This window comes from Thamnophis elegans, chromosome 7, assembly GCF_009769535.1.
Source record: "Thamnophis elegans isolate rThaEle1 chromosome 7, rThaEle1.pri, whole genome shotgun sequence".
NCBI classification, from domain to species: Eukaryota; Metazoa; Chordata; class Lepidosauria; order Squamata; family Colubridae; genus Thamnophis; species Thamnophis elegans.
In genome coordinates, this window is record NC_045547.1 from 18,340,317 (window position 1) to 18,364,184 (window position 23,868).

The 23,868-nt window shown below is 38.7% G+C and overlaps 1 protein-coding gene across 1 annotated transcript in view; it reads right to left on the bottom strand.

Moving 5' to 3' along the window:
• The window catches only part of CAPRIN2 (caprin family member 2), a 39,255-nt gene extending 15,683 nt beyond the window's left edge, over window positions 1-23,572 (bottom strand). Inside the window, exons 1-9 of the mRNA XM_032220720.1 lie at window positions 23,315-23,572; window positions 22,350-22,412; window positions 20,486-20,572; window positions 19,154-19,392; window positions 17,037-17,119; window positions 15,871-16,026; window positions 15,242-15,285; window positions 4,362-5,072; window positions 612-728 (exon numbers count right to left, since the gene is read on the bottom strand). Of these exons, the coding sequence (XP_032076611.1) occupies window positions 612-728; window positions 4,362-5,072; window positions 15,242-15,285; window positions 15,871-16,026; window positions 17,037-17,119; window positions 19,154-19,392; window positions 20,486-20,572; window positions 22,350-22,412; window positions 23,315-23,566 (1,752 nt within the window). The 5' untranslated portion in view covers window positions 23,567-23,572. The remainder of the gene's footprint in view (window positions 1-611; window positions 729-4,361; window positions 5,073-15,241; window positions 15,286-15,870; window positions 16,027-17,036; window positions 17,120-19,153; window positions 19,393-20,485; window positions 20,573-22,349; window positions 22,413-23,314) is intronic.
• Between the last annotated feature and the right edge of the window lie 296 nt (window positions 23,573-23,868).

Here is a 23,868-nt window from a genome sequence, read left to right on the forward strand (position 1 = left end):
GGAAGCTGGCCACCTAAAAGAGGGCCACTGGCCAGCTACCATAGATGTAATGAGAACAGAAAAGCGAAACCATTTTGCTGTTCTTACTCTAAACTCAAGCCCTAATATAGACTATTACCAAGTTGGCACAAAACACTGAGTCAAAGCAAAACAAACCAGATTAAGGCTCAGCATAATATATGAAGCTAACCATTGTTTACTGTTTTAAAATGAGCTTTTTAAATGTTTTTCAGTGTCTGTCTACTTGAGATCCTGCCTCAAAATTCTCAAGGGCTAGGAATAATATGCATAACTAATATAAAGCTGTTTCGAAGGCAATACGTTAATTGATTTTTATACAATGATTTTTACCTAGTCAACAATTTGAACCTGGAACATGTAATCATTTAACAGCACTGACCCTCCTGGCCTTCCATAAGAGCCTAAAGACATGGCTCTGCCAGTTATTTTGGGGCTCCAATGGGGGGAATATCACAGTAGAGGTAGTTCTCTATGACACTGGTTACTTTCTTAAAAAGGCTAAAACAGAAGACTGGATTTTATGCAGAAACCATCTACTCATAAAAATATTTTAAATAGTCCAAAATATTGTAATAATCTGACTAGCATACCTGCATGACGTTTTGGATATTCCTGGATAATTTACATGGTTCTCCAATTGACTGAAAGCTCCCTTTTTTCTTTGACCCATCAATGCTGTGTTCATTTACTCCACTTGTCTTTCCACCCTATAGAAGCCAAAAAAAAATAATCTATTTATTAGAACCCAATTCGGCAACAAATTTTGAAAGCCAAGATTTCTTTCTGCTAAAAACTAATGTATGCCAAGTGCTTGTATTGTTCTGTGAACCTCAATAATTTTGTTTTTACATACAATGCCCAGACATTTTATTTCTACTTCTATTTCAACAACCTTTATGCAAATGCACAAAGAAAACAACGTTATGGACAACATGCAAGATTAGTTTACATTTACGAATTCCATCGCCATTTTTTTTTACTTTACCCACTTTTTTCACACCTGATTCAAGTTTTGATCTGCATTCTTGTCTCTAAATTAAAAAGTATGCAAAATATTTGACCAAACCTATAATAAATGTTCTAATTTCAATGCCTATCAATAGGCATAAAATCAGCTTACTGTATTTTGAAATATTCAAGTAAGAATGAGGAACAAACAAGTTATCTATATTTCCCCCTCTTTAAATACTTTAAATCAGTGGTCCCCAACCTTTTTATCGCCGCGGACCAGTCAGCCTTTGATAATTTTACCGTGGCCCGCTGAGCGCGCGCAGGGGTGGGGGGGCATTGTTCTGCAGCGATCATGGCCCCCAGCCATTAATGTCTAAACTGCTGCAAGATATACTTAAATATTGATAAAATGTGAGGGGGTGTACTCACTTCTGTGATATCTATCCATCCATGTCTGTCTCTGTCTCTGTCTCTCTCTCTCTCTGTGTGTATGTATGTGTGTATGCGTGTATGTGTATATATCCTCTATCTATCTATCTATCTATCTATCTATCTATCTATCTATCTATCTATCTATCTATCTATTTATCTATTTATCCATCCATCCATCCATCCATCCATCCCTCTCTATCTATCAATCACCTATCCACCATCTATCTATCTATTCTAGCTGGCTGGGCAATTTGGGGAGTTGAAGTCCAAAAGTGTTAAAGTTGCTGAGATTGAGAAATGAGGACGAAACAAAAGGGAAGAGAATGAAACAAGGTCGTAGAGAGAGATTGCAAAATGAAAGGGCAACTTCTCTTTTTATTTCCTTCCACCCCCACCACCCCCACCGTGCCTCTCTGGCAATTGGCTGCCCAGGAGGTGGGGAGGGGAAGATGTTTCACAGACAGCTGCCACCCGCCCATCTCTCTCTCTCTCTCTCTCTCTCTCCGCCTCCCCATCTGACCTCGGCTGCTCCACGGCGGAGACCCCAGAAGGCAAGCAAAAAAAAAAAAAAAGGGCTCAGGAGTGGGGGAAGAAAACAAACCCCATCACGTTCCTATCTGTGAAAGCTCCCCGCTCCCTTCCTGGGCAGCCAATTGCCAGAGAGGCAGTGTGTGTACGTGTGTGTGTGGGTGGGGGGGTTGGCAGCCCGCGGCGCGCCTAGTCCGCTGTGGAATGCGCTGCCACCCGCCCAGCGCTCGCTCTCTCACTCTCTCTCCCCCCCCTCCAATCTCCCGCTTCTGCTTCGACCGGCCAGCAACTTGTCCCCGCTTGCCCGGGGACTGGCCTCTGATTGGCTGGCGGGGAGAAAGCCTCGCCAGGGAAGGAGGCGAGGACTCCGCGGTGACGTCATGGGGACGGCGCCCCCAGGTAGCGGCGAACCGAACGCGCTCCGTCTCCACGGGCTACCAAGGCGGCCAGGCGGGCAGCCGGGGTGGGAGTGGGGTTTGGACCGGAGAGGCGGCTCTCGGGTTCGAGTCCCGGGGTTGATCTCAGGCTGCGCGTGTGGGTGAAGAGGCAGCAGGGATCATGGCCCCCGGCCGCTGCAGCGATCATGGCCCCCGGCCGCTGCGCGGCCCGGTGCCAGGTACTCCGCGGCCCGGCACCGGTCCGCGGACCGGGGGTTGGGGACCACTGCTTTAAATTACCGTGTTTCTCTGAAAATAAGACAGGGTCTTACTTTCTTTTGACCCCCGAAATAAGTGCTTGGCCTTATTTTGCGGGAGGTCTTATTATTTTTGAGGTGCAGGAGGCGGTGAGCATGGCCACCTCATGGCTGCTGTTGTGTTGCAATATTTTCAGGGAGGGCTTATTTTGGGGGAGGTCTTATTTTAGCGCATGCACTCAAAGGTATAATTGGGTTTATTATCCAGGGAGGTCTTATTTTCAGGGAAACAGGGTAGTATTATTTACTAAAACATTTAAATGGCTGCCCAACTCAGACTATGTGTCTTTGAACAATGTCCAAAAGAAAAAGGGGAAAAAAAACATAATCAACCACTAGAGCCTAACGTCTCATTAAAACTTACTAAAACACTAAATGGCAATTAGAACTGAAATACTCTGTAACCCATCAAATGGGAACACTTATTCATCTTGACCCCAGACTAAGAGTAAGATACAAATAATTTGCCAAAAGGAAGTTTCAATAATGCATGCCAGATTTGCTCTTTTCATCCTGGTTTAAATCCCAGATGAGTGAGCTTTATCAGACCGGCCTGGCATTCAGAAATAGCAGCTGGAGTCCAGAGCTGCTCAAGGCTTGACCATTGGAAAGCAGGAAATGGCGGGGAAGGCAGAACTAGTAACAGGCATTAGACTCCTGCCAATTTACAAAATTAACCCAAGCACAACGTTCTTACATGCTTCCTGTTTTGATCTGCTATCTTTTAAATTTATTGTTTTTAAAATCTGAATAATATTGTTGTTAAAGCTTTTAATTTTCTTAGTTTCACTGGAACTAAGCTTTTCTATGGCAATGTTATCAATGAAATAACAATTGTTTATAGACCCTTCACTTAAAAAAAAAGATGTAACAGTGAAATTTTGTTTTCAGTGAAATACATCTTTAGGACTAAAATCAGTTAAAATTTAATTAAAATATTACTATTGGTCAAATCTAATAATAGGGGAAGAAAGTGGTGTTCAATATATTTCTTTTCTATCATATAAAATTGAAAGCCTCTAAGAAATTATCTGCTTTGTCCTAAGTATATGTCTAAGTACACAAAGATTTGCTTTGTAATTCAAAAACAATTATTCTTTAGCAAATATAATCAATGAGAAATTGTGTGGTTTCACCCTGCATACATAATCATCTCAATACTTATGGATATCAATAACATGTTGAAAGTTGTAACATAAAGAAAGCCACAATTTCATCTCCTATGCATATTTGTTATGAAGCTGCCATATGAATCAAAAGATGCTGTTACAGCTTTTAGACATAAGTGCCCATATGTTTTTTAACTAGAAAACTGCAATTCTCAAAGTTTAAATATAAATAAAAAAGAAGCTAAAGGTCCCAATTTCCACTGTGCATCAGGAAGAAAGAGGGCAGTGGACTAGCATAGAGTTTAGGCATGCAACGTAAAATGGAAGTTTTCTGCTTTGCCAAAACCAGACCGTTATTTTGATTTTGCTATTACATTTAAAGCAAAAGTAGCATTCAAGGCAGCTACATTATCAGGGGCATTGGAAGATTAATGTAATATGAAATGTCAAGGCTCCCTTATCTTCAGCCCCTAGGATCTACATAGAAAAACCATTGAATTATCAATAGCATATTAATCAATGTTCCATAGCAATGGATAATAGGTATAGAAGCAATTAATTTTCAGTAAGCAAAATAATGTGAGAAAAGCACGTTAATTTGGATGCTGTTGTTTATGCTAACTCACTTCTTTCAGTTCCCCGTCAAGCTTCTTTAGCTCAGTCTGATCCTTTGGTACAAGATTCCCAACTCCCCAGATCTTAGGAGGATTCTGTAATGGCTGCTGGACCACTTGCTGTGATCTTTCAGATGTTTCCCAAGCTTTTGGAGGCTGGGATTTTTGCTCATCCTCTTCTCCTATATGCCCCACCCATGGCTTTTCAGGTTGCTGTTTCTCATCTTGGACACGTGCATCCCAAGACTTCACAGGTTCTGTTTTTTTCAAAGTGTCCATATTAGTTTGAGACACCCACATTTTTGGCTTTTCCTGGTTTTGTTCCAATCCTCCTTTAGTTTTAGTTACCCAAGGCTTAGGACCTTCTTGCTTTGGTTCCTGCTGTTCTTTCTCTTTTGTTACCCAGGATTTGGAAGAGGCCTGCTCTTCTTTAACTGGGGCCACCCAAGGCTTCGGAACATCCTGCTTATGATCATCAACTTCTTGAAGAGGCAATTCCCAAGGCCGTGAAAGTTCCAGCTTCTTCTTCCCTTCCTGGTTTACAGATTCCAATGACTTTGTGGAGTCTGGATTTTGCCTTTTCTGTTCCTCTTCTTCAACATCAACCAGCATTTCCCAGGATTTGGGGGGATCACTTTTTGTAGTATGTTCTATTTCCCAGTGTTTGGTTCCTTCTGGCTTGACAGTACAGTCTGCTTCAGGCAAATAGCGCCTATTAAGAAACTGTGTAGTACAGACCAAAACAGAAACAGAACACTTCAGTAGAGCAGCATAAAATTTAGCATAAGCTGTATTAATGTGCACAGTAGTTTTCATCAGAGAGGCCAATAGACATCAATCAAAATATACCTTATTGCTAAAGCAACAAGTAAAGATGATAGAAGCTCTAGTTTGTGGGAGGGCATGTCTTAGGGCCAGTGAGGACATTTCCAAATTTTAGAATACATTCATGGTACTCGTATAAAATGGCAGTCGTTGCAGGAACACTTATTAATCCCAAAGTGGATACTGTATATGCAATCAAAACATATCCACTTACCAAAAGGTAAACTAAAGAGGCTGTTGTCAATCACTCAAACTCATCTCCCCCCTTCCAAATATACTGCCTTCTCCTTTTGCATTTAGGACCAACATAAAGCAACACACTACAATCACACACTTGTTCCAAAAATGCCTATAAAGATGTTAAACACAAACACTTTGCAGCAAACTGGCTTCCCCTTTATTTTTTTTTAATTAAAAAATATATTAAAGGCAGGTGGCAGGAAGCTATCAAGGGAAGTATGTGAAAACATTGGTAACTATGGAAACAGTATCCTTTCCAGTCCAAAATTAATATGCTCTAATTCTAGCATATATAGAAAGTCACCTAAGAACCAGCTTTTTGGGGTTCAGCAGAAGATAAAAATCTAATAAATCTACAGGTTAACAATTTGCCTGTGAAGTAAACCATCTACTTGCAAGCCACTGGTATCTAAAACTGCCATAATCCTGTAGTGGCTCAATCCTATATAAGATAACATTATTAGGGCTATTTACTCCAGTAAGTTGCAGTTGAAGAAATGAATTAGGCAGTGTATATGGACAAGTGGAGAAGGCATTAATAAGTGTATATATTTTGTGTATATACAACAACATATTCATCTCATTCTTGAGCTTTATCATAATGCATCTGATAGAGGTTGCTATTTTAGATGCTATTTTAGAAATAGTACTGGAGTTTTGCTTTATATTGTTTCTTTCTTTAAATATATCATATTTTGAATAGGGAAATGGCAATCAACTGGACAACTCGTGATGGCTCGTGTAACAACAGAGAGCTAAATCAGATATTCTTAAATATGTTTCCCCAATCTAGTTTGGGAGGATTCTTACAGGGAAATTGTTATCTGGGATAAAAATGTTATCTGTCATCTTTCTGTTCTCTTGTATTTCAATTCCCTCATATAATTATTTGTCCCTACCACTTCCCAAAGCCCATTGCTGATATAGCCTCCCAAATGATAAAGAGGAAGAAAGTGTCCATGTAGACCAGTGGCCCATCTGCAAAAGGAAAAATATATAATGTATTTGTTCAGCTCTTCAGTTGTTCCTTGTTAAAATTTAAAATTAGGGGTATAAGGAAATGGAGGTTCACAAAATGTCTGGTTTCCAATTTGTGAGCTGAATCCAGCCTGCCAAGCCTAGTCATGCAGACTTCAACTGAGACCCCACTTTTCAAATGTTGTTATCTTGCAAATGGACTAACTCTTTGCCTTTTTCATTGGCAAAGATGACAAGACAGATGAGACTAGAAGGAGGGGAGAATGACACATTACTTCAAGGTATTCCCAGCTCTCTGCCGCAGGGCCTCCCTGTGAACTCTGTTTATTAGTGAATGGGGCTTTTAATTCCATCATCGTGTTTTGCTTCATGAGAAGTGGCCAACTAACAAGCTTGTCATTTCAGATTGGGTCATTTTCCACTCCACTATTATTGCATCTGTAAGAGATTGCCAAATTTAAGTATCTGCTCAGAGTTGTCTTCATAAATAAGCTGGGCCTTCAGTTCTTACTTCTGAAAAATTTAAATTCCCTTTTCTGCATAAAGTTAAAGGAACAGATCACTGTTTTAAAAATATTCAAGGAAACATATGAAAGAAATAAAACATGTTTCCTTTTAACATCTTTATTTATTTGTATCCCACCTTTATTATTTTTACAAATAACTCAAGGCGACAAACATATCAAACAAACAGAACTTCCTCCTCCTGTTTTTCCCAAATACCAACTCTGTGAAATGGGTTGAGCTAAGAGAATGCGACTGTCCCAAAGTCACCCAGTTGGCTCTCATGGCTAAAGTGGGACATGAACTCATGGTCTCCTGCTTTCTAGATTGGTGCCTTAACCACTTTATTTACAAACCTTCATTTAGGTCAGCTCAACAATTATAAATTTAATGTAATCTATCACTAAGATATAAAAGCTTAATTCCTGCTTTGCCTATATACTAAGAAGATAAATAAAAATAAGTTACTTGCATAGCCAGTTTTTATAGACAATTTCCAGTCCAGTTACTGCCTATGGCAAATCTAATAGATTTTAATGGATGTGAAATATTATTCTTTCAGAATTAATGAGATGGATTCCTTTTACTATTTTATCCAACTATTGGTTATTTTTTTTCATTTACTGATTACGTGTCAGATCAGGGGTGAAATCCAGCAAGATCTCACAGGTTCTAGAGAATATCCTTCCCCCAGGAGTGGGGTGGGAATGGAGATTTTACAGTATCCTTTCCCTGCCATGCCCACCAAGCCACGCCCACAGAACCGTTAGTAAAAAAAATTGAATTTCACCACTGTGTCAGATCTTGTAATTGAACAAATTAAGGTTGAATTGTATGCTTTAGCTTCTTAAACAACTTATGCAATTTTCTTTTAATTAGGTTCAGTTAAATACAAATTTTGATCAAGGATTTAGAATAAATATAGTGCTGTATTAACAGATTTCTTTCAGCGTATTCTAAAAGTCTAATAAATCCAATTGTTGGATGTGACCTGGGACAGACAGGCCTGTTAAATCAGAATTCACACAAAACTTTGAATCTTCCCAGAAGTAGCAGTTAGCTATGAGGAAGAATGTAAACATACTGTTAAGACTTGGGAGCAATCCAAGCCCCACAGATGTAGTAAGTAATTTAGAGCAGGTCAAAACTTTGATTTTATATTGTACTGTTTATTTTAGACATTTTTAGTTTGAGCTTCAATCTATATTCTGCATGGGTCTACTTTTATTTGAACTTGCTTTGTGGCTCATTTGTGGGGATTTTTGCTGGTGTGGATTTATAATTTTACATTTTTGGTGCCAGTTTGTGTCATGGACCCTTGTAAGCTTGTAACATGCCTCAGAAAAACTTAGGATTCTTCAGAATTACCAAATACCGATGATGCCCTGATACTTTTTTACTTTTTCAAATAATAGAAATAGACATTTTCCATCATTGACCTTGCTCCTAGAGAGGAAGGAAGGAAGGGAGGGAGGGAGGGTTTGTCTTTTTATTTTTATAGTTATAATGTAAACCAAAGACAGCATTTAATTTCGTTACACCATGTGCAATGACAATAAAGTAAAGTACACTAAAAGAAGGAAGGAATTTAGCAAACACAAGTTGAAGTCAATAATTACAAATGAAAATCAATTTATTTTGTTGGAACGTAAAGTTCTTCAAGATTTTAAAGAGATCGACGCTGGAACGGGCTGCTGACAGACTCTCTGTTCGGTTCGCCCGGTCTTTCCACGAGCGTGGCCGTAATAGGCAAGGTCCCTTCGAGGTGCGAGGACCTTTGGAGAGGGGAAACCTCTGTGCAGTGGAGGGTGAAAGGCGATCTCCTCCCACGAAGCAAGAGGCTCCCTCAGAGTTCGTGCAAAAGAGGTCGGCTGATTAATGGCCGACCAGAAGGCGTGACTGCCAGCCACTAATAAGGAAGGGAGAGACAGCTGCAGGGAATATATAGCGGACCAAATGACGGTAATCACAAGATCTGACTTAAAAGCCTAAACCTAAAAGATAAACAACTTTACTGCAATAAATACAGATACGTGTGTGGGCGCATTTATCTGCAGCGGCTATTAAATACAAACAGTGAACTTTTGTGAAAGCTGATTGACGTTGTGAATAGAAGAAGACAGGCTTTGGACTAGTTAAATTTGAGGATTAACAGAGGACGAGACGAAGAAGAGAAGCTGGATTTGCCTGCCTGGGAAAAAGGAAAGAAGTTTAATCACAAGGGTTTGAAGTACCCGGTGTCATATTACAGCCAGAGACAGCAGAAGGAAAACACTACACTGACAACAGGAAGAGATTGATGGGTGAGTTCTAAATACTTTCTGGCCTCTCCTGCACCCTGTCGTATCACGCTGAAACGTTTCTCTTCCTGACTCTCCCAGATACTATAGAATTAACTGAGCCTATATTTCACAGCCCTGCTCCAGCTTAATTACCCTGTATGTACCCCGGGCTCTGTATAACTACTTAAGCAGCACTCAGAAGGTACTAGACTTACACCTTATAGGGGAAGAGCTGAATTAAAGCAAATGGCAACGAAAACAGTAACCTTAATTAAAGGGAGTAAAAAGCAAACTCCCCTATCTACCCCGGTGAGGGAAAAGTCCCCTGAGGGCAGGCAAACGGGAGATAAGGCAGCCCCAACCCTGCAAGACCAGGAAGTAACAATGGACTCCCTACAAGAGACAATATTGAAGATGGGGGAAAGTGTCGCCAAAGGCCTGGAGGGAGTAAAGAATGAAATGCGTGAAGTAAGAAACAATATGGGAAAAATTGAGGAACGTATAGGAGTAATACAAACAGCGCTGCTGAAAAATGAGCAGGAAATTCAAAATGTTAAGGGGAGAACGGAAATAGCGGAAAAAAGGATAGACAAAGTGGAGGACAATCTGGAATCTATAAACTCAAGCCTGGAGGAGGCCATCCTCCAGCTAGAATTAGAGCGATCAGCATATTATTTAAGACTACAAAACGTGGAGGAAGCAAAAGATGAAAACCTCCGGGAGCTGATTGGAGAAATCCTGGGATTAGTCCTCGGCAGGCCGAAAAAAGAGGTTATTAATGATCTGGACGAAGCCTATAGAGTCAATACAGGCTTCGCGAGACGCCACCGGCTTCCGAGGGAGATCCATGTGAGGGTGTTGAGAAGACAGCTGAGAGAGGACATTCTAAGTACAATAAGAGGGGACTCTCTAACATACAAAGGTAAAGAAATTCTCATCTTAAAACAGACTCCACGGAGAGTCAGAGAGAAGAGAAGGAAATACAACTTCCTCTCCACACGTTTAAACAGAGACAGAATTCAGTTCAGATGGCTCCTTCCAGAAGGAATGTTGATAACATGGAGGGAAAAGAAATACCGAATAGATACCTTGGCGAAAGCTCAAGAATTCCAGGAACTTTTACTAGCAGACGATGAGAGATTTAATAAAGAAGGACTTTTAAGACAGGGGGACACTATAATTGAAACTCAACCAGAGGGGCGGGGGCCAGGAGAGGCCAGAGAACGAGAGAGATATGGCAGAGAAGATTCGAGAGCAAGGTCACCCATCGAGACTCGATCCAAAGGTGCCCTCAAAGCGAATAACGTGTAAGGGAATTGAAGAATGGGAAACGAATGTACTATCAGCTAATGTAAATGGTCTTAACATAACTTCCAAAAGAAAACGAGTACTGTTGGATCTAGTGAAACAAAAGTTAGATGTAATCTGTCTTCAGGAAACCCACATTAAAGAAAAATACAATAACCTGTTGGTCTGTCCAAAACTAGGTAAAACATTCTGCTCGTCAGCACAAACCAGAAAAAGAGGAATTGTGATGTATATAAAAGAATGGTTGAACCCCAAATTAATATATGCAGACAAAGATGGTAGGGTATTAATGGTGGAGATAATTAATGGTGGGAAAAAAATTTTACTAGTTGGAATCTATGCCCCAAATCAAAAACAAGAGAGATTTTATATTAATCTATATAAGAGGATAAATGAAATAGAGTGGCAAAATATATGTATTCTAGGGGATTTCAACGCTATAGCAGATGGTAAGATGGACTATAAGGGTACCCACAAGAAAAGCACAAGAAGGAAACTACCGTCTGCCTATGTAAATATGGTGAAGGATTTAGATCTTTATGATGTCTGGCGAGCAATGAATGACAAGATGCAACAGTACACGTTTTACTCCCATCCACATAATTCATGGTCCCGTATCGACATGGTTTGGTCAAACTCGGAGCTACTCATGGATACTGTAAATATTGAAATAATAACCAACAAGTGGGCCGATCATCACCCAGTCTTATGGCAATGGAAAGGGAAGGCAAGGATAAAAGCTAGGTGGACATTAAACCAGAACATACTACAAGAGAAACAATTTGTACAACAAATAGAAAAGGAACTGGGCTACTTCTTTAAAGAAAACGGTAAAGAGCAGACCTCAATACAAAATGTTTGGGACACGATGAAGGCAGTTGTGAGGGGAATTTCCATAGCCTATATAATAAGAAGAAACAAAATGCACAGGGAAAAACTTAATACACTGAACAAAGAACTAAGAGAGACGGAACTGCTGACCCAGAAAGAGCCAGAAAATAGTAGACACAGGGAAAAAGGAGAGTTAATTAAACACCAAATAAATTTGATCTCCCAAGAGGAAATAGCACAAAACATTAAGAAAATGAAGCAGAATTATTTTGAACATGCAAATAAAACTGGGAGATGGTTGGCCCACAAAATAAGAAAGGAGAAGGTCAAAAGAATTATTAAACAACTGTATGACGAGGAGGGGAATCTGAAACAAGAAATAGGAGAAAAGAAAAAGATAGTACAGAACTATTATAGGAAACTATATAAACAAGACGAAATTAATGAACAGGACATTAGAAAATACCTTATAAAGCAGAAGCTTCCAGTCTTGTCGGAGGAGATGAGAGAGATGCTCGATAAAGAAATTACACAAGAAGAACTGAAAAAGGCCATTCAAAAACAAAAAAACAATAAAACACCTGGGCCGGATGGGCTCCCGTCGGAAATATATAAAAAACTTCAAAATACCATAGAAGACAAATTATTAGAACTATGTAATGATACATTGCAAAATGGTAGGGTCCCAAAATCATGGGGGGAAGCCTACATTACCCTAATACCAAAGGAAGAGGCGGACAGTAGCAAGGTCCAAAATTATAGACCCATATCCCTGTTAAATGCAGATTACAAAATCTTTGTATCAATATTGGCGGAAAGACTAAAAATAATATTAAATCAAAGTATCCATTCGGATCAAAACGGCTTTCTCCCAAAAAGACATATTAGAAACAATACAAGAATAATAATGGACACCCTGGAATTCTATCAAACAAGATCCGAGAAACAACTCGCATTAATCTTTGTCGACGCTCAGAAAGCCTTTGATAACCTAGATTGGAACTTTCTAATCACTCAACTAAAAATGATGAAATTTGGCGATAAATTTATTAAGATTATAGAATCTATATATTCACGGCAATCTGCAAATATTATAGTCAATGGGGAACTAACGGAGAGGATACAAATTGGAAAGGGTGTTAGACAAGGGTGCCCGCTCTCCCCACTACTATTTATTACGTCTCTAGAGGTCCTTTTAAATCGGATAAGATCAAATCAGGAAATTAGGGGCCTGACCATAAAAAAAGAACAATATAAAGTACAGGCCTTCGCGGATGACATGGTCTTTATCGTGGAAGACCCCTTACTTTCAGGACCGAATTTGATGAAGGACATTGAGAACTTTGGGTGTGTGGCCGGTTTAAAAATAAACAAGGAAAAAACAAAAATGATTATAAAAAATTTCCCCAAAAACCAGATTGGAGAACTAGAGGAAACAATGGAATTAAAGGTAACTAAAAAAATTAAGTATTTAGGGATCTGGCTGTCTGCGAAGTGCTCTTCCATAAAAGAAGACAACTATGATAAGTTGTTACAGAATACCCAAAAGGACTTAAAAACCTGGTCAAAACTACAACTATCACTGATGGGAAGAGTCGCAGTAATTAAAATGAATGTTCTCCCAAAAATCCTCTACCTATTTCAAACGGCACCGGTTAAGCTAGGGGAAAAATTTTATAATGATTTGGACAAAATGATTCGTAACTTTATATGGAATGGTAAAAAGCCCAGAATAAAATATATGCACCTGCAGGATAAAAGAACTCAAGGGGGAATGGGATTACCGGAATGGAAAACATATCATCAAGCAGCAACAACTATGTGGATAAAAGAATGGGTAATGTTAGCTAATAAAAGAATCTTAACAATAGAGGGCCACGACCTGCAATACGGGTGGCACAACTACTTATGGTGCGAGGGAAATAAAATCCACAATTATTTTAGTAGTCACCATTTAAGGGGGGTATTGATTAAGGACTGGCTCGAAATTAGAAGGAGATACTATACGCAACTACCTAAATGGATATCTCCGACGGAAGCCCTGATATACCCGAATTTGATAAACTTGGATAAAATTGTTACCTACCAACAGTTGCTAGACGACCAAAACAAACTAAACCCCAGGGAAAATTTGGCTGATAAGGGAATAAACATCGATTGGTGGCCATATCTTCAAATTCAAAACAAACATAAATTCGATCTAGCACAACCTGGCTTCCAGAACAAGAACCAGGAATTAGATAAAATTTTAATTGGACCAGATGAGAAATTAATTTCAAAAATATACAACTGCTTACTGATTCGAAAAACGGAAGCAGAAAGAGTAAAAGAAGTCATGGTAACCTGGGCCCAAAACATCGGCCACTCAATAGATCTAGACGACTGGGAAAGAGTCTGGGAATGGAATCTAAAATTGACAAAGTCGACGGCCTATAAAGAAAATATATATAAAATGTTCTACCGCTGGCATCTTCCACCGACAAGACTGGCGAAAATGTCTTCAAAAGTTTCAGCCATATGCTGGAAATGTAAAACGGTGCTGGGCACGTACTACCATATGTGGTGGACGTGTCCGGTAGCCAAAGCATATTGGAAGCAAATACTAGGATGGCTGAATGGAATCCTGTCAATTAAACTATGCTTTAAGCCGGAAACTTTCTTATTAGGAATAATAGATCAAAAAATTTGCAAATCTGACCAATACCTCCTAGTCCATATTCTGACAGCGTCAAGGATTGTTTACGCACAGTGCTGGAAGAGTGAAAATGCCCCCACCAACACTATGGTGATGAATAAAATTTTAGAACTAGCAGAAATGAACAGACTGACGATGCGAATTAATGACAAAGAAGACACAGACTTTTATACAGTCTGGGAGAAGCTATACAAATGGCTTGATGAGTCAGTGAAGACCTAGACATAAAAAGAGATAGCTAACTAACCTATCACGATTAAACCAATAACTCAAATGAACAATATACAACAACTGAGAGATAAACGAAAGGAGAAATGTATCAGGGGCGAGAACCCACCGTCGAGCAATTTTGTCACGCTACAATGCTGGGAAAACTTTAAAAAGCTGATAGGAAATTCGCTATAATTACCTGCATGAAATTAGTGATCAAACTTCATTTTAGATGAGGCGAGAAGACGTATAATCCTTGCCTCTTCAAGCAAGGAAAGGGAAAGAGAACCAGATTGTCCTCAGCAGAGGAAAATACGCAAATGTAACAAAGGTTAGAAGGGAGGGAAGGAGGATAGTAGGGAAGTCTGGATGGAGAGGAGAAAGGAGAGGAATAGGAAAGGCAGAAGAAGGGGGGAAGAAAGAGGAGGAAGAGAAAGAAGAGAAGGGAAAGAAGGTGGGAAGAAAGAAGGAGAGAAGAAAGAGAAGAAACTGGGGGAGGAAGGAGGGAGGGAAGAAGAGAGGGTAGTAAAGAGGGAAAGAGGGAGGGAAAGAAAGAGAGAAGGAGAGTTGAAAGGAAGGAGGGAAGGAGGGAGGAAAGGAGGGAGATTAAGAGAAAAGGAAGGAGGAGGGAAAGAGGCAGGGAAGGAGGGAAGGTATGTGTGAAGGAGGGGGGGAGCGAGGGAGGGAAAGGAGGGGGAAGGAAAGGAGAAAAGGAGAAAAGAAAGGAGGGAAGGCAGGGGAGAAGGAAGTAAGGGGGGAGGGAAGAAAAGAGGGAGGGAAAGATACCTAACCTTTGATGTTTATAATGATTTGATAGTATGGGAATATCTCGAAATGTAGTTGTATTGTTTTGTTACAAGTTATGGATGTTGTATTTTCTTTTTACCAATAAAATCTATTAAAAAAAAAAAAAGATTTTAAAGAGATCTTGTATTATGCAAACCTTATAATTAAAGTTATATTAAAAGCTACTTGTAATCCCACTATGTACTATGTACCAGATAATACGATGGACTTACTTCTTGAGGTTGTATTTCAGATTTAACATGCTGCCTCTGAGATTCTGGAAACGAAAAAAAAAAAGCAACTTTAATTCAAGTACCTGTACAAGCAAGTGCTGTAATTGCATGAAGAGGGTGAAGTTAATTAACACAATATATTGTAATTTGTTAACCATAATTTGATGAAGACACATTTGGCCTCCTTCACACAATGTATTAAGCCAAAATCATTACATTACAGATTAGGGTAAAATATGAAGCTAGACTCAGACTTTGGATTAAATGGCTTCAACCACAATTCTGTTTCCTATTCGAAGTTAGCAATGTGCAATTTATCTTGGTACAAAACACACACATTGTTACTGTTGCATGCATAGGTTTAGACAATCTTGGTCAAAATGCATGTTCAGTAAATCTCTAATTAAGCAAAAGATGACAAAACAACTCCTGCAGATTTGTACTTAGGCTTATGATTTTTGTGCAGATTCCTACCAATGCTTTATTACAGTTATATTCCTCAAAAATTCTTAAAATCCTAAAAATGAAGAGAGCACCATAAATGCATACAGCCTTGATACAAGCCCATCTTAATCTGAAAGTCCAGACAAGGTCAATCATGCAATTTAAGATTTAAATGTATACATTACCTATTTCATTGACAGATTCTGGTTTTGATAATTGTTTGGGTTTTTCAAGCATTTCTTCTCTCAGTTCTTTTTTTTCTGGTTTGTTGCAAGGGGTAGGAATGTTTTCAAAATATCCAGAATCTATTAATTTTGATAACAAATCCTTCAGATGCTTATCTAAAAGAAAAAGTGATCAATGTTGAATGATATTACTAAAGTATTTTAAAACTTTGGCTAGCAGAAATCACTCGTCTTAAAAAATAAATATTTCATGTTAGTGACATGTATTTTACAGCTACCTAAATCAGGGTTTCCCCAATAGCCAGTATCCCACATTACTGTAGAACCTCTGGTAGCGACCATAATTTGTTCCATAATTTTGGTTGCAACTTGATTTGGTCGTGACTCAAAATTTGGCGCTTACCAAAAAATGATGCGGAAGGGAGAATCGGCCGCGACTGTGTTTGATCACCGTCCAAGTATGTGTTTGTGACCAAATTCAAAAATTTTGTGAATTTTTTGATTGGAACCCGATTTGGTCATGGTCAGAAGCGTTCATGACCAGAGGTTCTATTGTACTAGAAACACTCACACACTATACAGACAAATGCTAAGCAGGGATTTCAAATCATGCTTTGCTAAACAAGCCATAATGACCTAGTTTCCAATAATAGGTGGATTTTCACATGCTAAGTAAAAAGCAACTAAGCCATATTATAGTTTGACAAAATGTGGGATTCAGTGTTAAGCCAAATGAGATCACAAATTAACAGAGAAAACCCTTATATATCCCATGACCATGTTCTCAAAAAAATATACCTTAACACAAGGGTATCAAGGTCAAATTGCTTCACAAATTAAAAGTTCTATCTTCCACACACAATGTATAGATGCTAAAACTGATATAAACCACAGGTACTACTGATGATACTACAGCACTACTGAATCCCATTCTTCTAATATGATCTTCTCTTTTATGCCTGATTAAAACCTTTGCCCTAGTGGTCAACAACATCTGTAAGTCTGGCAATATTCAATTTCAGAGACAATGGAAAGACCAAGCAATGTAGGCAATAAGGCAAAGGCCTTATGGACTGAAATAAAAGTTGCTATCTCAGTTCTGCCTTTTACCTTAAATATTTACATCCCACTATAACAACAGAGCCTCTTTTTATTAAGCTACTCACAGGTTGTCCCAACCACTACTTTTTCACTGCCTTCTAGCAGGTCCCAGAAATAGAGTGATGACTGCTCCATTTGGTCTTCAATGCTTAAAGCAAAAAGAAAGAAAGAAAGTTTTCAAAAAATAGCTTGCAATTAAGTTTTAACTAATAGGTCAGCTTGCTATTTATTGCAAACTAGGGTTAATTACCATATTTTCCTGAAAATAAGAAGGGTCTTATTTTTTTTGACCCACGAAATATGGCCTTGGGCTTATTACAGGGGAGGGCTTATTATTTTCAGGGGCAGACAAGAAGCGAGGCGGGCCTTTTACCTTTCCAGCTCCGTCGTGTTCCTCACCATTGTGTCCAGGGAAGCTGCTGGTTAAAAAAAACACCCCTTTTCACGAGTTCAATCAAACTTCTTGAAGTTGCGAGAAGGGTTCCTTTTTTTCTTTTTTTGAACGAGTTTTTTTTACAAGAGGCTTCACTGGACGAATGGGTGAGGAACACAGCGGAGCTGAACAGGTAAGAGGCATGCCTCGCTTCTCCCCCACCTGCCACCCCTCGCTAAAGGGGCGGCGGGGAAGGGAACCAGGCAGGCTACCTTTACCATTGGGGCGAGGTGGGCAGTGTTGGGCCGTAAGGCGCGCCTCTTTCCAGGTCCGTCATGTTCCTCACCCTTTTGTCCAGTGAATCTCCTTGTAAAAAAAACCTCGCGGGTTGAACTCATGAGGTTTTTTTTACAAGGGGCTTCAATGGACGGAAGGGCGAGGAACACAGCGGAGCTGTCAGTCTGGTAGCACTAGGACGCGTGCCTCGCTCCTCTCCCCCCCCCACCTGCCACCCCTAGCTAAAGGAGCGGCGGGGAAGGGAACCAGGCAGGCTGCCTTTACCATTGGGGTGAGGTGGGCGGTGTTTTTTGCACGAGAGGGAACAGGCAGGAGAGGGTGATCGCATTGCTGGCCTGCCGCTCTTTTTGCGGTGGGCTCTTTGCACAGGAGGGAACGAGGCGTGAAGCACTTTGCTTGGCCTGCAGTTCTTTTTCCGGCAGGCCCTCTTTTTGCCCTGGAAGCTGTACCAGTAGGTGGTACAGTGGTAATGGCAGCAACCAGTTGCGCATGCGCTTAAATAGTTGGGGGCGGGCTTATTTTGGGGGGAGGGCTTATTATGGTGCATGTTCTGAAAAGCCTGATTGGACGTGTCTTATTTTCGGAGAAACATGGTAGCTGGCAACAGGCTTTTTCTTAGTAAACTTTGAACCTGGCAATTGATATATACTTCATTCCAGCTAAAAACGCCAATCTAATTTCTTGTGCTGCCACCTCAGTAGGAATGGATACTAAAACAAAGTTCATTTTTTTCAGAATACTAATAAATAATACATTTTTTGTCTGAAATCTGGTTTTGTATTTGATGGCAGTATGATAATGTCCATTTTTATACTCCAATCTAAGAGAATTTAGCTGAGCCTAAAAGGCTACATTTTAAGGAATAATACATTTTAATAGGAAAATCATGTTTGTAAAATTTCTGTAAAATTAGGCACATCAATCTGAATTTTTTGACTATGAATGTGATTGAAAAATGTTATACCATATAGTTCTAGATTGAATAGGTTAAAATAACATCTAAGAGTAATAAAACAATATATTGATAAGTCCCAAAGTAGTCATAATAGACCGCATATTACTAAAATAAATTTGTTTCATTTGATACTGTATGAAGTTTCCTTGTCAAGGCAAATGAGTACACATGGGCACCAAGTTATCTTAAGGTATGTATTATGCCAGAATTATGGAGGTTCTCCTCCTACAGGTTTGAAAGGTTAATTTAATCAAACCCCATTGCCCACTAAAATCTACCTGTTGCTCAAGGTGATGTTTCTTATGCTGGAAGCATAGCAAGCTAAGAGCAAATAACCACTTTTCTTGCAGTTATGCCACACAAGTGAGACAAAAAATACAAAAAGAAATATTTCATTACTCTTCGTCAAGGAAACAAACTATTTCAGGGAATACATCCTGAAATGGTGCCCAAAACTGAACCCAGCAACAAGACAATCCAACAACAGTTTAAAACCAAATTTTCAAAATGCTATTGGCACGATGTATTTGATTTAAAGGTAAAGTAAGAAAAGTTACCTAACAGTTTCATTTCTTTCTGAACATGTCAATTTTGCAAACTTAATGAGGTAGTCTAATTCTTTAGAAGGCAAGTATATTGCACCATTCAAGCCACTTCTGAAGTCTTTCTGCACATGCTCTTGAGTGAAATTCTGCAGCACATACTGGACCTGCAGTATTGTGCGGAGTTTTTTCTTCTCGGCTTCAAGTTTCAGTAAGGTTTCTCTTCGTTGCGCTTTCCGCTGTGCTTTTAGTAGCTGTATCAATGTGAGGAAGAGATTGGTGGTGGGTTCATAAATAGTCTAAACAATGGACAGACTGAAGCTCAGGAAAATAACTTCAGTCAATGATTATTTTAATCACATTTATGAGGAAGTTCCCAAGTCCCAAATTTCAAGCCTTTACAAACATTAATGCCTAAAATGCAAGAAATTAATTGTCACAATAATATTCTATATCTGTGATGGTGAACCTATGGCACACATGCCAGAAGTGGCATGCAGACCCATCTCTCTGGACACGCCAGCTGTCCCGTTGCTCTTCTGGGTTCCGATGCATGCGTGGGAGTGCCAGAAACCAAAAGATCAGGTGACGGGCACGCATGCGCACGCCGGAAACTGGAAGGTCAGCTTCCCGGTCCACATTCATGCAGGCCAGGGAGCTACTCTTCCGTGCGCATTCCCCCATTTCAGCACTAGATGCAAAAGAGGTTCGCCAATACTGTCCTACATCAAAGCAATAAGAGCCATATTATGCAAGTTTCTTTTGACTGTTCGTAAATACAGGTAGTCCTAGACTTATGACAATTGAGCCCAACATTTCTGCTGTTAAGTGAGACATTTGTTAAGTGAGTTTTGCCCCATTTTATGACCTTTCTTGTCCCAGTTGTAAAATGAATCACTGCAGTTGATAAGTTAGTAACATGATTGTTAAGTGAATCTGGCTTCTCCATTGACTTTGCTTGTCAGAAGGTCACAAAAGGGGATCACATGTCCCTGGGACACAGTAATGGTCATAAATATGAACTAGTTGCCAAGCATCTGAATTTTGATCACATGAACATGGGGATGCTGCAAAGGTTGTAATTGTGAAAAATGGTCATAAGTCACATTTTCCAGAGCCGTTGTAACTTTGAACAGTCACTAAACAAACTGTTGAAAGTCAAGGACTTCCTGTACAATAAAACATCCTACATATCATGACTGGTCAAAAGCAGCTTCTCTGCCATGGAAGAGGCATAATTCAAGTCTCTGATTATCTTAGCAATGGGGAAAAATATATCCAATTCTTCACACATTTTCTAATGAGTCAACTTAATTACCTAATAACACAATTATATGCTCTGCTCACCTCTTGACTTAGTCCAGAAAATGTCTTCTGAAGTTCTTTAGCAAACTCCAAGTTATGTATAACTTCTTCATATTTTTCAACAGCTTCCTGCAATTAGTCAATTTTTATTCATTTAAAAATGAATCTAGGTTTACAGAGATGGGTCTTGAAGCATCTCAAATAAAATAAATGTATGGCATCTTTGGGTGGATCAAAACACTAGCTTGATTTTACTATGCAAAGTGCATATATTGAAACAAAATGTTTTCTGCCCCTGGCTTACACTCAAAATGAAACACAAGTGAAAAATCAACCAATCTTATTTGGTCAGGATTTATTTGCTTATACGGCAATTTGGCTAATTTTAAACAACCATTCTATTTTTTCATATGGATCAGAATAAATACTCTTCATATTTTGATTTGGGCAATTTATATTTTAAAACATGAACTTTGTTGATCAATAAAGTTTCCAGATTATGTTAAAGTGTTGAAAACCTCCCAGTAGTTAGGCCTTTTTTAACTTGAAAGATGACTTTGGTTTACTTTTGTAAAAATAAACTTAAACAAGCAACAATAATTGAGTCTTAGGGAGGCTTAAGCAACATTTTAAGAATTATTATACTTCTGACTATTTAAATAAAAGATTGTTGAAAGATACTCACATGAACTTAGACATTGTTGAAAACACAGCATTAAGAGTATATACCATATATAAAATTTATAAATAACATAATAAAAATTTTGTTAAGTAAAGTCAAAAAGTGTTTAAAAGTTCTAAAATATTAAAAATTAACTACCACCTTTCCAATGGATTATAATGCAATTTAAAATAATTATTTCTATTTATAGTGTGGTGGATATCTCAAAGGGATCCCCTAAATGCATCAGAGTACTAGAATAATTGATTTCCTCAATTTTTTATTTTGAACAATGCATGATTATTCACCAATAATCCTAATTTATTTCTTCTGAAGTTCCTGCATGATAACTTTTCTGTGTTTTTGTTTACTAATTTAAACGCCATTCATAAAATCTTTAGCACAAATTTCCTCTCATCAAAACATTAATTCGTCTCCCATAGAATCCTCCAAGTGTCATCACATTTCATTACTTTTTGCTATTCCATATGAGGAATTTTAGAAGCTGTGGTCCCAATACAATGGAAAGCTCCCAGGTTATAAAAATCTGCATTACGATATTATTTGAAAGATCATGGCAATTGATTTTGCTAATACATACAGATTAACCAACTTTGTTCAAGTACCTTAAATTTTGAAATCTCTTGAAACACCCAGAAACATATTATTTGGCTATATTGCAAGGTACTCAGACAATGCTGCAGGAAATAAGAGAAGGCTGTAAAAGAGCAGATGAGACCGGTCCATTCTATGGCAATATCCACAGCTCTTTTGTCTAAGTGTTATAAGCTATGATTTGCACAAACATGCTAAGTTAACATGTTGTTGGCTAGTTTGTTGATTAGCATGTTGTTTGAACCCAGTACCACTACTTTATCCTTTTATCAACTAGATTAATACAACAGGCCAAAGTTAAGTAAATTATAAGTTAACAATGGGGTGGGGAACTTGAACTACAGTTTCACTGAAAGGAGTACAATTCATTTCCCAGAAGCCTTCTATTCCATTAGTGTCAAACTCCATCCCATTTTATTTATTAAAGCCTATAAAATGTCAAGTCTTAACAAAAAAAAACAACACTATATACACTCGGTTTCTAAAGTTAAACAGAAATTTAGCCTAGCTAGCTAGATATATGCACAAGTGCCATTCCCACCAAGTGCCATTTAACTGATCAAGAAAAGCGTAGATGTAAAAAAATGTTTATAAAACAGTAAAAATGAGGTATAAAAATAGAAATCTTACCAACTGATCTTGATTGAGGACCTCCCCCCTTTTCAGCCGATCCCTGTAGTCTTCTAACTTGAGCTGCAAACACAACAAGTTTTTTCTTCAGGTACAGGCCAAGTTTGAACCACTCAAACCCATCATTAATTGCAACCTTCATTCCTACCATATACTATACCATGCTATTGCAAGGTTAACTTTCAATCTGGCATCTCTGGAAAATATATTTAAGTACACTGCCTTAGGTATCAGTGAAACAATGAATAAAAAAATACCCTTTATAATTCATTGCTGCAGTCTAGGCTCTATACAGGCAATTGCAAACAGAGCTAATATGACCTAGCATTTCTCTAAACACAGAAACAGTGTTTTAAGACTGTTGATGAATAGAAATGTTAGAACATCAAAAGCACCATTGTGATTCAGAGATAATATATATTTAAAGTTAAAACTATAGCCTTTTAACATATTTAAATTCAAATCTCTTGCAGCTGCATTGTAAAGCAATCTTTCAGCAGAAAGAAAAGGATTAATGAAGCATGAAGTAATTTCCAGTCAGGCAGGTTTCATTATACTGACAGCACAAAAATTACCCAGTAATTCTATACAACTTAACTTATATTTTTTATTACAAGGGACTGTTGTATAATAAAGGAGCAAAGAAATGAATGTGTATGTCATATCTACTTAAAAGCCATTCCTGTCATCACAAAGCTATTTTAAAATTAAATGTAAAGTCGATCTTAAAATTTATTTTAAAAGCTGCAAATATCTAAAGTAATTACCTATACACTTATTCTGGACCAATGGATAGAGCAAATTTTTTTTTATAAGCAGTAAGTATAGATTAGTTTTCCTGAGCACCTTGCTTTCCAAATCAATAAAAGAAGATATAGCCATAAGCAAAGGCAGCTTATTCAGTAAAAGCAATAAGGTCTTACAGTATTATTGAACTCTGTTAATTTAGAAAAAAATATACCTACCTTCTTTTTTTCAATATTCCTAATTTTGTGTTTCAAGCAGATAAGTCCATTATCAATGTAAGTCTCGTATGCCTGAGAAGCTGTGGCTGCAGAATTCAAAGCTGCCTGCAGGGGGCTCATGGGAGGCTGGTTATCCCCTCGAGGACCTTGGGTCACCTGCTGCTTATCTGGCTTCATGCTCTTCTCTTCCCCTTCTTCAGAGTGGCATGAAGGTGAAGGGCGGCGGAGGGGGGACTGTGAAAGTTGCACCATTGAAACGGCTAGGGCTGCAAAGAAACGGGCACTGATTAGCTGTTCCCTTCCTCACAGCAGCTTTAAAGCAAGCGGCATAAATATGCGAGTGCAATCCAGGGAGATCTGCTGTGTGCCTTCAGCAGAAAAATTGCCTTATACACTGCATTGCAAAAAGATGTTTCCAGAACCACAGAACTTTCAAGCGACAAACTATTTTCTCTTTTAAACATGAAATGACGGGCATCACTTTAGAATCCTCAAAGATACCAACGACAGCATTTCAATGTTAAAAAAATTGCAGACTTTATAACTCCTTAATC